Raw genomic sequence first — 17,650 nt, forward strand, 5'->3', positions numbered from 1 at the left:
ACCCAAAACAACATATGTATAATGTGTATAATCTTTCATTTGAGTGCGTTTCGTGGATGTTTCTATGGTCGCTGTCAAAATTAAAAATAAACTTAACCCGGCTTGACGTCTTTGTTGCGTCTGGTTGCGTCTTTGCTTGATCGTCGATCGTAACCAATAATCCTAACCTCTAAGTTTTACTTTAAATTCTGACAGATTCTGCTAGCTGCTTTAAAAAGAATATTATCATTCATAATAATACGTTTTATTAATATTTATGTAGAGGTTTGTAAGCTTTTTCTTTTATATGATTAAAAACGTATGCTACTCACATTCTTAAATTTACTTTTTTTTGTAGGTATGACTTCTCATTACAAAAACTTTCTAAAATTGTTAGAAAAGTGGCCTCTGGACCCCACTAAAAAAGGCAGGTTCGTTATCTTGTAACTATGTATATTGACAGTGAAGCGAAATAAAATATGATTTTTGCTGCTTTTTTTTACCGCTTAGCAGTTTCCCCGATGGTAAAAATCTAAACATTTGTTGATTTAAATATATTATAAATGACATCTTCAAATGGCAAGTTAAAAAAGCAATTAATTCATATTTTTATTTGAATAATATAGTAAATGAGGATTAGAATGGAAGTTTATTGCACAAAAACAAACTTGTTAGTGCTGGGTCGGCGAAAAAGGGAAGAAAGCAGCCTTCTGTATTTAGCTTTTTGTGATTAAAATTGGTTGTGATACTTTTGGTGTGACAAATGCAGAGCTGTATATATATATATATATAAAATAATAATAATTGCTCCGTAGCTAAGAAACTACCATGCAAAACGAGGATGGTTTGATGAGTCTCAAGAGCAGGTACCACATAGGGGCTAAATTTTAGTATCATAGATTCTCTTTTGAAACAAAATTTATAGTTTATAGATGCAGTTGCTCCAACCTGGAGCAACTGCATCTTATTCCAGCAATTTTATCAGCACCAAATTTTTATATATGATAAATATTTTAACATACAAGATTACATAGAATCACATACAAGATTCCATTCAAGCAAATGTTAATTGCTCTTCCTCGATAACTGGATAGAAATATAATATGAAATACAGAACTAATATTGAAATGGTACCTGCATTATATATTTTTTCCCGTTAAGATCATTAGATATCTTTGTTTTCAGGGATGTTGGAGAGCGTTTAAGATTTTGTATTAAAGAAGCTTTCAACACTGAAAAAGGATTTACTGGCGATATTAATACTTGCGAAAAGAAGTACGCCTCTTTAAATAGAATAGTCAACAATACTTGTGGAAATCTTTATAAACGCGAAAAGATAAACACCGCTACAGGTTTGACCGCTCAAGAGTGCAATTTAATTCTTTCATCTGAGTTCTTGGACTATCTCAAACAAGAGGACAAAAGCCTGTTTTCCAAAATTCTGCCAAAAAAGAAAAATGAAAATGAATAGAATATATTGTTCAACAAAATATTTGATAAAACCAAGCTTTAGAAATCATTTGCAATGTCAGTATTCAACTTCTCCAACACCGGAAGTGGCTGTGAAGAGAAAGCCCCATACCCCAGTTTTGCTTAATCAAGTGCTAAAATATCTTAATCCCGGAGGTCAGGAAACATTTGTAGACATGACTTTTGGTGCCGGAGGCCATACGCAAGCTTTATTGGAGAAAGCTCCGGAATGTAAAGTGATCGCTCTAGACAGAGACCCTGTAGGATATGAATATGCGCTTGACATGCAAAAATCTTATCCAGGAAGACTTATCCCTCTTTTAGGTAGATTTTCAGAATTACCGTCGCTGATGAGACAGTTAAAAATGGGCCAAAATTCTGTTGATGGCATGTTGTTCGATTTTGGTTGCTCTTCCATGCAATTCAATACTCCGTCTCGTGGATTTGCGGTAAGCACCGATGGTCCTTTAGATATGAGAATGGATTACCAGAGGTTTCCAGACTTACCGAGTGCGAAGGACGTATTAGCACGGGCTAGCGAGGAAGATCTCGGGAGAATATTTAAAATTTATGGCGAAGAAAAACAATATAGAAAAATAGCGAGCGCTATTGTTCAAGCTAGGTATTTATTCAAAAAATTAGAAACAACACATGAACTTGGAAATCTCGTTTCTTCGGTTTGCGGTGATGAAGTAAGATATGACAAGTTGGACCGCCCAACACACACGGCCACCAAAGTCTTTCAAGCCTTAAGAATATTTGTCAATAACGAATTGAATGAAATTAATTATGGGATACAATTAGCTCAACAGTACTTGAAGATTGGGGGTCGTTTGGTCACACTTTCTTTTCACTCTTTGGAAGATACTATTGTGAAAAGGCACATTTGCGGAAATATAGTAGACAATATTGCAAATCCTATTCCGCTCAAATATGCAAACCACTCTCTGATACACGAGAAAGAAGTAATAAGCTGTTTAATGCAAAGTTCTTGGGAGGCGTTGAATAAACATGTTATAATTCCATCTTTAGCAGAAATAGATGAAAACCCTAGAAGTAGATCTGCAAGATTAAGAGCTGCTGTCAAAATAAAATGAAATGTTTGTGTTATAGTAGAATAGTGTTATAAATCCAATGCATTGAATAAAAATGCATTTGAGAAAATTAAAACTATGTTCTTATTTGTTTGTTTTTCACTATGTATTTTTTTTCAATTATTTTTATGAATTCTGTGTTTGAAAGACCCCTTCTTTTTAGGAAAATATTTGTAAAACTTTTGAATGTTTTTACGAGATTCTTAGGCTTACCATTTGATCGGTTTAATTTGTTGTACAAGCAAAATTCAAAATGCAGTTTTTTTTCTTTCTGGACAAAGGCAATTTTGTAAACTTTGACCTGAAAAATGGAAACTTGACCAATTCCTTGTCATAAAATGTCCTTAAGTACCATATTCATTTTATGTGTATTCTGCTTTCTTATGGAATAATTCACCTTCCTCTGTAAAGATGCTCACCATTAACTCCTGATTTCTTGTCTTTTTTTTGCTCTTATATATCTTCTCACAATCGCTTTTCTGATCTCATTTTCTTCACTGCCATGTTGAAATATGCAATTATTTTCATATACAGTGAAACCTCTATCCATCATTCCTTGATTAATCGTTTTCCCGGATGTGTCGTTTATTTCTTCTACCCTGAATTCATTTCACACAAAAATATATCGTTTCTCTGTCACCATTTACCGTATTCATCGTTTGAATCACGCTTCATATTCAATATATTTTGTCTGTGTTTTTTACATTTTTCTTTATATTGTTACATTCCACGACAATATTTCAAATTGTGGGATAGAAACTATCAAAAACTTGTGTGGCGTGAGGTTGACGGATACAGTAGAAGAGGTCGATATTGATGAAGAGGAGCCGCTGCCTCTTCAATTTCAGAAGCATGCACACTCTTTGAAATATCGAAAACTTTCTACTACGCACATTCAATAACTGATGGCGAAAAAATATCATTTGCAGAGCTGAAAATATACTATTAACTTACGGAAATAAAACAGTAAAAAAAAAACAAATGTCGATCACAGATTATTAACGATGCAATAAACTTTAATGAATTTTAACCTACCAAAGGTTATGGAGATTGGGATGACAGTATCTTTACTCGATCGTATCTTCTTGTGTATTAACCTCATAATCCCGCATTCATAGTTTATTTCAATAGGTTCCTTTAAAAACGATAGATAGAGTTTTCACTGTACATAATTTCTGAACGATCTTCAAAAGGTACAAATTAGGTCATTTTCACCAGATTGTTTTTAGTTTATCATAAATATGTTTTCAGTAATTAGTCCTCAAATGTACCGATAACTGATTTGAAGATAATATTTTGATAAATTGTCACTAAAAATGGTATGGTTGTCAGTGAATTCAGGTGAATTCTTGGGACCTTTGCATTTAATATCATCACACAAAACGGTGTAACCAAGTCAAGAAAAAAACATATTCGTAGGTTTTGAAAATAATTTTATTTTGTAAATCAAAATTATAGACAGTTCATAAATCAGCAAACAAAATTTATTTCAATATGATCAATTGGAGTGAATATTAGAGTTTAGTTAGGATGCTTAGAACAGGCCTTCAATTTCTCCAGTGGTTGTATTAAGATCTATATCGAAGATGCAGGGTCTCGTGGGGAGTCCGGGCATCTTGGATATCTCCCCTACCAGAGGTACTACAAACCCTGCCCCGACAGAAATCAGTATGTCGTTTACTTTCAGTGTGAAATCTTTCGGTGCCCCTTTAACTGCAGGATCTCCAGTTAAAGAATTAGATGTTTTGGCCATACATACAGGCAAGCTGTCATATCCCTTAAACATACATAATAATTTATTTAATAGAAAAAGCAAGGTGACTTAAAATCGCAATGAAAAAAGATTTGTATGATAAACATCTCGCATTTGTAAGTATATATTACAATTTTTGTTTTTTTCCCTGACTTATTATCGGGAATTATTGTTCTGTAAGAGTATTGCAAAACAGATTTTATCTCGTATTGATATATAATGATTATTTTGTGAAATAAAAAAAATTATACACACAAATACTCATTTTAGCAATAAATATTCATGATTTGCATTGTGGTAGTAGAGGGGGGGAGGTGTTATTACTATTTTAGTCAGTAAAGTTGCAGACTACGAGCACAATAAACTAGAGATATTTTCGACCACCTGGTGTCAAATTTAAGTATAATATTGTTTATCGTTTTTAGGAAAAATTTGTTATTGAATCTCAATTTACAATTTATTATAGAGTTAATTATAATAACATATTGGTTTGATATTGTAATTAATTTACCTGTTTGGTATATCGTTCCATTTTCATCTTAGCTTCTTCCGTGTACTCTATTTTCCCAGCTCCGTACATTTTAGTAGCGATACATTGAATCTTCTCTTCCAAGGAAATATTAAGTGGATAAAGTAATTTGAAATTGGGAGGCTGATTACAGGCGCTTATTACTGCTTCAGCTAATTTAATGGCTCCAGCGCCACCAGAACTCCAGTGATCACACAAAATAGCCTGGAAGGCACCATTATTCATTGCAAATGACTTAACTAAGTCAATCTCTTCCACCGTATCGTACCTGAAAAAAAATATTTAAGAATTAACCAGATATTCAATAATGTGTATGATGTGTTGAGACTAGTTTTAAAGTATTGCCCAAATGTCACTTTTTATACTAATCTAGAGATCTAATGCTGAGTATCCACTTAAATAGCAATGATGTGATGCTTCGCATGACTACAGCTTCTCTAATGGAGACTTGCTTGCAACAGTGGTAAACATAGTGAGCTCCACTATTACTTTCAGTGGAGCGTGAACCATTGTGCACTTAGAATACGTGAATGTATCTACTAGTTGATATCGCGGAGCGCTACTTGTTTGCAAACATGGTAGAATTGACATAATCTTTATTAATTTGAAAGAAATAATACAATATGGACATTTATCTTGCCCACCTCTGTAGCATAGTGGGTTTGCGCATTTCGCTACTGTGCTAGAGGTTCTTTGATTCCCAGAAGTTTAAAATATTTTTATTTTATTTAGTATACCCTGGACAGGTACCTGAAGCACAGGAGTGACCACTACGCCTTCAAGAAATTAAAGATTAAGAAATTAGAAATTAAGATTAGCACTAGGCTGATAATGCAGTGCCTTATGGAAAATTGGATTAGGGTTAGAGAGAATAAGAAAAATATCTATGGTAAAATCCATAGAAATCATCGCAATATAGAAGAGATATAATTTTTATGCAAACCTCTTCTATAGTATATTTGATGATTTCTATGGATTTTAATCATAGACTACTTTTCTCTAAAAGTTAGAAAAAATAATGATAAAAAACACCCGATTCTGATGGCTTAGGTCGTTCCATTTAAACAATGCAGGTTTTAATTAAAAAATTATCTAAACTATGCAACTGAATTACACTAAATTATGTAACTATAACAAATCCTAGCTCAATGATGTTTAAACTTAATTGATGAATTTTATCAGACTTACAAATGTTTGTTCAAAGCAACAACGACAGGAACTTGAAAAGCCCTTCCATTTTCAATGTGTTTTTGTAGGTTGCACAATCCCTTTTCCAGCAATGCCAGGTTCTGTTGCGTGTAATCCGAGTGTAGTGGAGCTCCGGGAGTGACTGGCGGGCCACCGCCGTGCATTTTCAGAGCTCTAATTGTGCAAACCAGAACCACACAGTTTGGAGTATTGCCACTAGCTCGACACTTGATATCAAAGAATTTTTCCATTCCTGTAAATTGTAATTATTTGAATGACTCGCAGTGTAGACTGGTCTCCATATTTTTGAATGATAAAGATGTTAAAAGTAACTTTGCTATCAGGTAAAAAAACATTATTTTTGTGTTGTGAAATAAAAGTCCAGAAGTAAAGTTAAAGATATCTATGCTACGTAGATAACACATTATCATTCCATCCATGGAATATAAAGCTTTTTACCATTCGAAATTAGATATTGGCTAATTAAGTCAATTCAACCCACCGGAAGTCTAAAATAACTTAATTATTCAAAGTAATGGAAATATAAAATTTACAAAAAATTATTGATATATTTATACAATAGGATAAAATACATACCAATATCAGATCCAAAACCAGCTTCAGTAGCAACATAGCCATCCTCTTTCACAAGTTTTAATGCAATTTTATCTGCCAGTATTGAAGAACAGCCATGTGCTATGTTAGCAAAAGGTCCTGTATGCACTAGAACAGGTGTTCCTTCCAGAGTCTGCATTAGCGTTGGTTCAATGGCATCTTTTAGAAGTACCATCAATGCTCCAGTTACACCCTACAAAATTTCAGTATTCATTTAAAGATAGCATTTTGTATTGGTATTAAATCCACAGTATGTATTAATTATTTAGTTTATCTTGGGACTTTACTGTGACCTATTTACAATTACAATTGCTCAGCTGACTGATATTCAGGCACATATCGCTCACTCCTTTCAAGAACGTCATAAATCGAAATTCGTCAATTTTCAGTTGTGTATGTTTTCGGAATGCCCGAAAAATGTACTATATCCCAGCAAAAGAGGCACATTTTTAACTTAATATTTACACGCTACAGGGCAGAAAGTGTTGTTTTTGCATTTTAAAGAAAAGGTATTGTTTAATTATTTTTTTAAATATAATAAATATTTTTCAAATGGAGAAAAAACCTTCAGGTTTTACCTTAAAAGATCTGTTGCAAAGTAAAAAGTTCTACAAGTGGCTTGATATTTATTTTTAATAAATTGTATTATATTTTTAAACTTTAAAAACGTTCTCCTGAAAAATCGAGTTTTTTGATTTATGACGTTCTTGAAAGGAGTGAGCGATATGTTTTGCCTTTTACCAATATCCCCTTTTATTTATTACAAATAATATTGACAAGAAAAGATTTCAAGTTTTTATCTTATACTCAGTCAACGATTTCCATAATATAATTTCTATCAATATAATTTACTCAATAATTGAATAAAGTGTACTTGAGTACTCATTTTTGTTATTTATTAGTCAAACTTACTAAATCATCAGCAATCACTGGATTTCCCTTTTTATCAAAAGCTACAACCATTGAAGCCAATTTTTGTTTCATATCTTCCAAATCATTAGCCAAAGCTAATATTGCCATGATTTCACTGGCGACCGATATATCGAACGCTGTCTCTCTCGTGAAACCCTTTTCCGTGGGAGATTGTCCCACTGTTATTTTTCTCAAGTATCTGTCATTAATATCCATCACTGGAAAAAAACATTAGTATTATAATAATAATAATATTATAAAACCCTTATCCGCACCCCAATGGTGCATAGGGAACTGCGTCATATAAACGCAGAGTTATCTTGATCGTTTACACATGAAGGAAAGGTGATCAGCCCTCCGCTTCAGGTACCAGTCCAGGGTTATAAATTAAGTTAAAATATTACAATAAAAATATTTGATATTACTATACCTCGATTCCATATAACTTTGGTTGGGTCAATGTCGAGCCTTGCAAAGGCAGTTATTTCTTCCGGTGTAAGAGAATCTGGATCGGTTTTATGGATACCCAATCGCTGAAGTCTTCTTAGTTGGATTTTGGAGAAAGCCCTCGTTCCCTTTAGTTTAGGAACCAGTCTGTCATACAGAGCTTGATCTTTTTGTGTGAGCTCATGGAACATTCTAGCGTCTAATTGTGCCGCCAATAAGTTATTTGCTGCAGTAACGGCATGAATATCTCCAGTTAAATGAAGATTGAAATCTTCCATCGGTATCACCTAAAATAAATCAAAACATTTATTATTAATTGCTTGGTCCATCTGCAACTTCAAAGGTAGAACCAACATCATATAAAGCAATTATCAGCTTAAGTTCATCAGAATACGATCACTGTTAACTATAATTATAACTTATAATATTCACATTAATTATGATTTATAAATATAATTAGTTCAGTAAAGAAAGAGATATTTTTCTAAGCAAAATGGTATGTATTACCTGAGAATATCCGCCGCCTGCAGCTCCACCTTTTACTCCAAACGTTGGCCCTTGTGATGGTTGTCTCATACAAGCAAAGGAGTTCTTTCCCTTGTGGGCAGAGAGAGCTTGAACTAATCCAATCAATGTTGTGCTCTTTCCTTCTCCCAATGGAGTAGGTGTTATACTGTAAATTTAATATTTTAACAATTAATATAGGTTAGTGAAATTGCGATGTTTGACTCTCTAGCATCTTATCCACACTCAGTGGCGCAACCAAACTTGATAAGTCTTACACATTGACATAGGTACAAGTCCAGTGTAACAAATAAATAATTATAAAATGTATTAATTTCTGACAATGGTATACGCATCTGAGGAGAATGGAACCATCCAGACTCCCCCATATTCCATTGCACGGCCAACCCCAAGGTAGACTCCCGGGCAGACCATTAAAGAGATGGATTGACAGGAATCGACATCGCAGGAGTCTAATCCTTCTTAAAAACAGGCCATAAGGTCTATACCAAGAAGAAGAACTATATTAAATAATAAAAAAAACTGCATGTTAGACCTCGGCTCTTTAGGCAATAAGGCATACACCATGAAAAATAATAATAATAAAATAATTTCTACTCTATTTCCTTTCCCATATAGCAGTAATGTCTTTCATCCTAAGCTCCTTCACTTCCGTCATCTGTATTACATCATATTTTACTCTCATATCCATAAATTTAGAGCACAGGACATCGAACACATGATTATTCCCGAGACAGTTAACCCCATGTTTAAAAAATCAGGTGCCTTACACACCACTCCAGTGCGGATAGAAGCCAAAAGAAGAAATAAACTATTTTTCCATGTTAACTCTGCTTCCCATTTCATGTTTGTAAATATGCTAATCAGTAGACTGCACATTTTTAAAAATTGACTTTGGGACATTTTTTTTCCTTGTAGATTTTGAATAGTCACAACTCAATAATATTTTTGAAAGATTGGTATGGCAGATTATTTTTTTAAAAAGTGATTTAAATATATTTAAAAAAAGACTTACCCAGCAACAACAATATATTTTCCTTCTTTTATAGGTTTCAGTCTATCTAAGACGGACAGCGAGATTTTAGCCTTTTTGTTACCATACTGAGATACTTCACAAGGGTAGATACCAATTTCTTTCGCAAGCTGGTGAATGTCTTTTGGCTTTTGAGAATGTGCAATTACGATGTCACTAAATAGAAACATAAGAACAAACATTATTGTTTATAAAAAACATGATTGTGTTATGGGTTTTAGTATTGTCTCACCTAGGTACTGGACTTTGCAGTTTTAACATCAGTTTCCTAAGATCCCATTGCTTGTGTAACATCTCGTCAGCTGACCGCCTCGCACTGAGGACTGTATTAGACATCAGCATCGTAACAGTCATAGGTCCTACACCTCCTGGTACTGGCGTAATGTAACTTGCAACATCTTTCACCTCAGAGAATGCCACATCTCCAACCAATCGTTGGCCACTCTTTTTAGTAGAATCTGTAGAAGATTTGTTATATTTAAACATTGTTCTGCGCCATGAACGTGATGATTTTCAACTAATTTATTAACTTAGGAGTGTCAAATGTATAATTTGTAAATGTTTTCAATCTTTGATGTCTTATTATAATGATCATCAAATGAGATACGTAATAAAATTTAATCAATTTGGAAGAAGAAAAGTAAATACATTAAAACTCGCTGACAAAGTACAAAACTATAGTTGATACTATAGCTAGTAGTGCGAAAAACACTAGTAGAAAAAGTCCCCTTTTTAAAATTATTTGATTTTAGTATACCGTTATTGAATATAAACCAAAACAAAAATGAATTGTCATTTTTTAGCAGAAATAAATCATACTAAATCATTACCTTCGATAGCATTAATTCCACAGTCAATGACCACAGCGCCGGGTTTTACCCAAGATCCCTTCACCATTTCCGCCCTGCCTATGGCCACAACCAAAATATCGGCTCTCTTGGCCTAAAATATATTCAAATGAGTTATATTATAAGATATGGGTGATGATACTTTAAAATACAATTGTTTATTCTTTCGGCATTAACTTTGTGGAATAATATGATATGAACATAAAAATAAAATACTTGTGTAAGACCACGTTTTTGAGTTGATATAAACACGACTAGTTTTGACAACTGCAGATGTTCTCATCAACAGGTGAAAATATAAACAGTTTGTATTTTTACCTGTTGGTGAGAGCATCTATAGTTCTCAAAACTAGTCATTGTTTGTTTTTTATATTTAAAATACAATAACAAAGTTATACCTGTTCCTCCAAATCTACTGTCTTGGAGTGACATACAGTAACAGTAGCGTGTTCCCATTTAAGGAGTTCGGCAACTGGAGTTCCAACTATCTTACTACGACCAATAACAACAGCATTTGCCCCGGCTATTTTAATCCCGGATCTCTTGATCAGTTGAATGCAGCCATTAGGTGTGCACGGTATAAAACCAGACATATTCCCAATCGCTACTTTCCCTTCATTTACAACATTCAGTCTGTAAGGTAATTCAACGTAATTAGAGTTAAAAACAATTTTCCCGCAATCTTTTAATACATAGACAAATAAGAATACAGAAATGTAAAACTTACCCATCAACATCTTTGTGAGATATAACTGTGTCTGTGATCATTTGGGAATCGATTGGATTATCAGAATCAAGTGGCATTTGCACTATTATTCCATGAACTTTAGGATCCTCATTTAACTTGTTCAATTCAATCAAAAGCTGGAAAAATCACATTTAAGTGAAAAACATAATTTGAAATTCTCACCTTTATATTACTCAAGAACTTTTTATGTGATTTCAAAAAGTTTTCGAAAGTATTCATTAGCACAATTCTAATGAGAAAAGAAATATAAAGGTTCTTCATAGTAAACATTTTATATTTGTTTTTTTATTTATTTAATATTTATTTCTCAAAATTTAAACTCTTGATATTTAATTTACTCCTTTAATTTTTAAAATAAAATAAAAGCAGATAATTTTTAATTTACCAGCGTTCCTCCATAGATATTTTACTTAGATATTTTCTTACCCGCTTAGAGGTCGAAAAAATTAGGGTTGTAAAAATATATATCCTTACCTCAGCTTCAGTAACAGATTTAGGCAATTTGATAAGTTCTGCTTTGATGCCAATTTCCTCAGCTGCTTTTAGTTTCATCCTGATGTAAACATTGGAGTCTTCTCGCTCCCCAACCTGCACGATGGCAAGTCCAGGCCGGAATCCTGGGAGCTTTTTCTTCAGTTGGAGCACATCGATTTTAAGAGTGCCTTGAATTTCCCTTAAAATTATGCGTTATTGATAAAGCATTATTGATAAAACGAAGAAAGGAAAGTGAGGAAGAAACGGTAAAACAAATTCACGAAGCAAATGTAGTTGGTAATAGAGCAAAGGAAGACCGAGGAAAACTTTTATGATCAAATATTTGAAAGTGGTCAGATCAGAAGTCGGAATAATCGGCAGTTTTGAATGAATTGTGAAAGTCATAGAATATTTGCAAAGACAAAGTGGTGTGGCGTTTTCTTTGCCTACCCCAGTGGTAAGAGGCGTGATTGTTTAATTAGTTAGTTAGTTTTGATTGATTAAATGATCAAGCTCTAAAGAGCCCATTTTCCAGCGTATATTAAAATATGCACTGGAAAATGGGAGGAAAATAAAAAACATTGGTATTTATTTAATTCATATCACTTGTTTATTGATAAAAATTGTCAGATTGTGGTCCCGTAGTTCGAACCCACTTTGCCACGTAATAATACCTATAATAATGGGCCGCTTAGGCTTAGAAAAAAATTATGAAAGTGAAAATTTTTATAAATATGCTAAGAGCATAAATATTATATTTCTCTTTGAAAAAAAGAATCTATTTTGAATCTACACTATCGTCTCTATTACGCCAAAAGTAACAAACTATCAATTGCAATAATGATCTTCCTCAGTCCATAGAGCGTAGGATTAGATAAATAATGTGTACTCAATGTATATGAAATGGTTACAAATAATTCAGGTGTGAATTTCTAAGATCTTCTCAAGAAAAAAAAATTGTAATTGAATTATATTAAAAAATACTTACTTGGCTAATTCCGTTCCCGACAATAAGTTGCCTCTAGTAGTGGTATTCATGTTTCTCGCTATAACTCTAGCTAGTTATAAAGGAGAAGGATGTAAATTAGTGCACAAGGACGATATACATAGAACAGGCCTAACCAGAATGCTGATGTGGCAAAGACTGAGCAGAACATCAGTGCAGAAAAACAAATGTGATAATTTTATCTCGTTTGTTTAGGGTCAACAAAAGGTTTCTTGAACAAAATTATTATGCTATTATCACCGTTTTACTGTGTTTATTGCAGTAATTCTCACTATTACATGTATAAACGGATGTTGATTTCATTTTTGTAGACGTTAATAATTATTACATTTATTTTTTTTTCCGACAGTTTTAAGATGTTTTATACAACTAAATGCTTCTGCAAAACGCAGTTGCGCTCATAGCTTCAATATTATGTTAATTATTACAGTTGCTTTTATTATTAGTAAAAATCTGCAATGATAGAATTATAGACAATATATCTATCCAATTTTAATTTAACTTTTACATGGTAAAGACCACCATTTGTTAAAATCAATGTATTTAAAGTCATTAAATGATACTGTAAGGTGTTAGATAATGATGTGGAATGCATCAGAACACATGTCTTATTAGATTTTAAGAAAGAGTAGTTATGTACCAAGTAAAATTCAAATAAAAAAATCAAGAGATCTCTGTAGAGGTCTGTAGCATCCATATAGATATTTTTTTATGTATTTAAAAAGTGATATTTTTTTTGTAATAAATTACAACCAACGCGGAGGGCTGATCACCTTGCCTTCATGTTTTAATGATCAAGATAACACTGCGTTTATATAATGCAGTGCCCTATGCACCATCAGGTGCGGATGAGGGTTAGAAGAATAAATTACGAACATCTCCAGGTATTTAATGGAAATTAGTCAAACAACATAAATTAATTCATGCATAGGCAAACTGGCAATCCCAGGAGTCAAATGTGAAACCTAGCTACACAGTTTGTTCTCCTTAAAGTGAAATTAACAAATATTCCTATGAATGCTGGTACAGTATTTTTTGAGGTGTTTAACTGTGCCATTACCACTTACCACTTCTTGCCGACGTTACAGATTACATTGCAGCGTCATCATGGGTTAAGGATAAATTTAAGATATGTATATATATATATTCCTTTCTTGATACCCGCCATTATTATTATTCCTCACTAATATTTTTATTTTAACAAATTAGTGTTTAAATATTTTTTTAAGTAACATACCATTCGCCTCCATATTGTGGTGGTAAGCGTATCAGGGTACGTGTACATATAAGATTCCTAGTAAATTTTTAGAAGAATTAAAAAAAAAACATCTTTGACTATTATATCAATAATCATAAATATTTAATACTGGATCACTGGATACTAAACTAATTAAATAAAAACTAGGGTAGGAAAAAACACTTATGTATTGTGTCTCTCTAGGAATCGAGCCCGGGCCTCCAGCATGGAAGCCAAATGTGATAATCACTGCAGCATGGAAGCCAAATGAGAAATCATATTGTATCTACATTACAAAAAATAATATCAAGAGTTTGCTGTATATTTCTTATGGTGGGGATTGATCGGAGCCATTTTGTCGTAACGTAACATGTTACGATGCAAGCATTCGTATGTCAGTATAGCGACCCGAGTGCTCCACCCATAGTCAGATGCTCAATGACGTTACGACGAAATGCTCCGGTCAGTCCCCACCTTTAAATAATGAAATTGTAAAAAAATATATTCCATGGGTAAAGTGAAAGATTGTTATTTACATATCTATTTATAAATGCTATGAAAATAAATTTCCAACCACCAAATAATTTTAACTATATTGTTTATTGAGATTTTAGCAAAAATGAAATTATTATTTTTTAAATTCCGTTTTCAGTTTACACAAATGATAATTGTTAAGATAAATCTATTGACCCTTATTTGCACCCAATGGTGCATAGGGCACTGCATCAAAATGATTAAATTAGTTGACCGTTAATTATATGAAGGAAAGGAATTAGTCTTGCATTGCAGATACTTACTACTACGCTATTGACCCTTATCCGTACCTAGTGGTCCACAGGGCACTGCATCGAATTGATGAATGTTAAGTTGATAGTTAATTATGTGCGATATAAAAAAAGGAAAGTAAATATTAGGGGGTTGAATTAGTTCTTGCCGTTTATAAAAATTTGATATTTCTCTGTGATTTAAATAGATTCCTTTCGTTTTTTTTCTTTTGTTTTCCTGTCCCCCGCTGCCTCGAACACCCACGTGGCACTTTCAACCGCCTCAAAATTAAAGCTATGGGCCTTGTTCATCGGCAGGGAAACTAGGTCCCGTATGCTCTGAAGGAGAGAGATATTGAAAGGCGACTTTGCATGTGTGATTCACTCTTGCAACGGCATCACAGAAAAGGTTTTTTGCATCGCGTCATCACCAGCGATGAGAAGTGGGTCTTCTTCGACAACCTCAAATGCCGCAAAGTCATCCGCCAGCCAGGTCAGCCACTCCCTGCTGAAGCCAGCATTGCAAAACGCAACATTCACGGCTCAAAAACGATGCTTTGCATTTGGTGGGATCAGCAGGGAGTAATTTTTTTCGAGCTTCTCAAAGCAGGCCAAACAGTCACAGCAGAGGTTTACAAGCAGCAAATGATCAAACTGAAAACAGCAATTGAAGAAAAACGTCCAGAATATGCAGCCAGGCACGAGTCGATTCTCATTCTGCACGACAACGCGCGCCCGCATGTCGCCAAAGTGGTAAAAGAACAGATAAACTCCTTCGACTGGGAGGTTCTGTCACACCCGCCCTACTCCCCTGACGTCGCACCATCCGATTATCATCTGTTTCGGTCCATGCAGCATGGATTATCGGGAGAAATTTTCAAAAGTTATCGAGAAGTCAAGTTATGGGTTGAAAATTGGACTGCCTCAGAGGACAAGGTTTTCTTTTATAGGGGAATACGACTTCTTCCTGAAAGATGGGCCAAAGTAGTCGAGAAAGAAGGGCAATACTTTGAATAAATTCTTACTTTAAAAAAAATATATATTTTCAATTCAAAATACAACAAAAAACGGCGAGAATTGATTCAACCCCCTAATAAGTAAAGGGTAATATGACAAAAAAATATGTATATATATATATATAATATATATATATATATATATATATATATATATATATATATATATATATATATATATATATATATATATATATATATATATATATATATATATATACATATATATATATATATATATATATATATGTATAAAATATATATATATATATATATATATATATATATATATATATATATACATATATATATATATATATATATATATATATATATATATATATTGTTAAAAGAAACCCACTGGTCAAAAAAATGTATGTGGAAAAAACTATAGTTTTTATTTTATTATATAAAATGCAGTTCCACCAAGAAATGTCAATACAAAACTTAAATTTAATAATTTAAATAAAAGAAAATAATACATTTCATTTAAGAATGGCTGTAAATGTGAGAAAAATTACAACTTACCGTGGATGAAAATTTTATGTAGAACCGCTTGCCTTGCCAAAAACCGACTGAACATTATTACATAACAATCATTACTTCTTACTAGGTAAACATCTCATCAGACAAGCTCCCAAAATGTAAAATTGATAAGCAATTTACTTCTCAAGTTAAGAAATTTGAGATAGTGCGTAACGAGATGAACTTATCCTAGTTTATCAAGAGGTCACTGATAAGCTAAGGGTACATTTCTTCCTTCCATGGTAAACAAATTATTGTAACAAACAAGATAAGGATCTTGCTAATAACACCAATGCAATAATAAACAGTCCTGTATGTAATCTAAAGCGCATACTAGGTATTTGGGAGAGGAATGCAAAGGGTTTAATAAAAATGATTTTTTATTAATGTTTTACTTACAACATTATGAGTGTGTCCAAATATGGTAAATATGTGTGAAAATGGTATTTTCTGGCGTTTCTCATGTGTGTGATTATAATCCAGGATTCGGACCTCACATACTAATATAAGAGTTTCTGCTTAGTAAAAAGCTTCTTTACGTCTCACCAATAGATGTCTCTAGTGAAGTTCTAGTGATTCAAGAACAAGGTTTCTAAATTGGTTCATATATATAGAACTTCCAAGAATTTGAGTAGTGTGGTTGTCAATAATGGGTAGAATTGGTGAATGTTACACGTGTGTAAAGTGATCACTTAAACCAGCCTACGACGGTCGTCAGCCCCGTAAATGCCCAGACTTCCATATTCTTCTTCATCTTTGATGAGATGTCAAAAAATAATGTTTTACTTAGTAAATGTTTTACTTGGAATGCATCGAAACAAGTGTCACAGTAGATTTTAAGAAATGGTGGTATTTACTAAGTAAAACATTAATTAAAAATTGATACATTTTACCACAAAGTTACTGCCGAATCAATCAATGAAAAAAATTATTTTCATAATTTTTTGACAACTCATCAAAAATTAAGAAGAATATGGAAGTCTGGGCATTTACGGGGCTGACGACAGTCATAGGCTGGTTTAAGTGATCACTTTACATACATGTAACATTCACCAATTCTACCCATTATTGACAACCACACTACTCAAATTTTTAAAAGTTCTATATATAATATTATATATGAACCAATTTTGAAACATTGTTCTTGAATCACTAGAACTTCACTAGAGACATCTATTGGTGAGATGAAAAGAGGCTTTTTATTGATACTCCTATAATTGGAGATAATCCAGTATTTGGACACACTCGAAATCTTGTTTACATTTTCATGTATATAGAAAGGTCCATGTGTTTTATATTTTCCTGTCTTTATCTGCATAACATCAAATAAGACATTGTGTAGTTTTCCTGTGGCCAGCTTACTTTGTTTCTTCGTTTTATTGCTTCAGATGATGCAGCATTGTATCGATAGGGCGGTATAAGACCCCGCACACATAGCAAACTACTGTCACTAGTTTAGTTGAATATATAATAATAATAAAACCCTT

At 33.0% G+C, this 17,650-nt stretch overlaps 2 protein-coding genes across 2 annotated transcripts; one reads left to right on the forward strand and one right to left on the reverse strand.

Annotated features, from left to right (window-relative positions):
• The first annotated feature begins 76 nt into the window (after positions 1-76).
• LOC148304140 (ubiquinol-cytochrome c reductase complex assembly factor 2) lies at positions 77-2,630 on the forward strand. Its single transcript, XM_088268772.1, has 3 exons — positions 77-264; positions 338-410; positions 1,165-2,630. The coding sequence occupies exons 2-3, from the start codon at positions 340-342 to the stop codon at positions 1,448-1,450; spliced, it is 357 nt and encodes a 118-aa protein (XP_088124898.1). The 5' UTR covers positions 77-264; positions 338-339; the 3' UTR covers positions 1,451-2,630.
• Positions 2,631-3,959: 1,329 nt separating this feature from the next.
• pug (pug C-1-tetrahydrofolate synthase, cytoplasmic) lies at positions 3,960-16,215 on the reverse strand. Its single transcript, XM_088268771.1, has 15 exons — positions 16,167-16,215; positions 12,604-12,673; positions 11,616-11,814; positions 11,121-11,257; positions 10,792-11,026; positions 10,376-10,487; positions 9,778-10,003; positions 9,528-9,701; positions 8,495-8,660; positions 7,971-8,274; positions 7,541-7,758; positions 6,611-6,821; positions 6,014-6,266; positions 4,808-5,093; positions 3,960-4,320 (listed from the first exon to the last, which is right to left on the reverse strand). The coding sequence occupies exons 2-15, from the start codon at positions 12,651-12,653 to the stop codon at positions 4,078-4,080; spliced, it is 2,814 nt and encodes a 937-aa protein (XP_088124897.1). The 5' UTR covers positions 12,654-12,673; positions 16,167-16,215; the 3' UTR covers positions 3,960-4,077.
• Between the last annotated feature and the right edge of the window lie 1,435 nt (positions 16,216-17,650).

This window comes from Brachycentrus maculatus, unplaced genomic scaffold (assembly GCF_059751285.1).
Source record: "Brachycentrus maculatus isolate JH-2025_06_01 unplaced genomic scaffold, ASM5975128v1 h1tg000328l, whole genome shotgun sequence".
Lineage (NCBI taxonomy): Eukaryota > Metazoa > Arthropoda > Insecta > Trichoptera > Brachycentridae > Brachycentrus > Brachycentrus maculatus.

What these genes read in the sequence shown, in the direction of transcription:
- LOC148304140 (XM_088268772.1), top strand. Translation starts at nt 340, where the DNA reads ATGACTTCTCATTACAAAAACTTTCTAAAATTGTTAGAAAAGTGGCCT. An exon ending in GACCCCACTAAAAAAGGCAG is followed by an intron (nt 411 to 1,164) that starts GTTCGTTATCTT and finishes CTTTGTTTTCAG; the next exon opens with GGATGTTGGAGAGCGTTTAA.
- pug (XM_088268771.1), bottom strand. Translation starts at nt 12,653, where the DNA reads ATGAATACCACTACTAGAGGCAACTTATTGTCGGGAACGGAATTAGCC. An exon ending in TCTCACAAAGATGTTGATGG is followed by an intron (nt 11,027 to 11,120) that starts GTAAGTTTTACA and finishes ATTACCTTACAG; the next exon opens with ACTGAATGTTGTAAATGAAG. An exon ending in CAAAGTTATATGGAATCGAG is followed by an intron (nt 7,759 to 7,970) that starts GTATAGTAATAT and finishes GTTTTTTTCCAG; the next exon opens with TGATGGATATTAATGACAGA.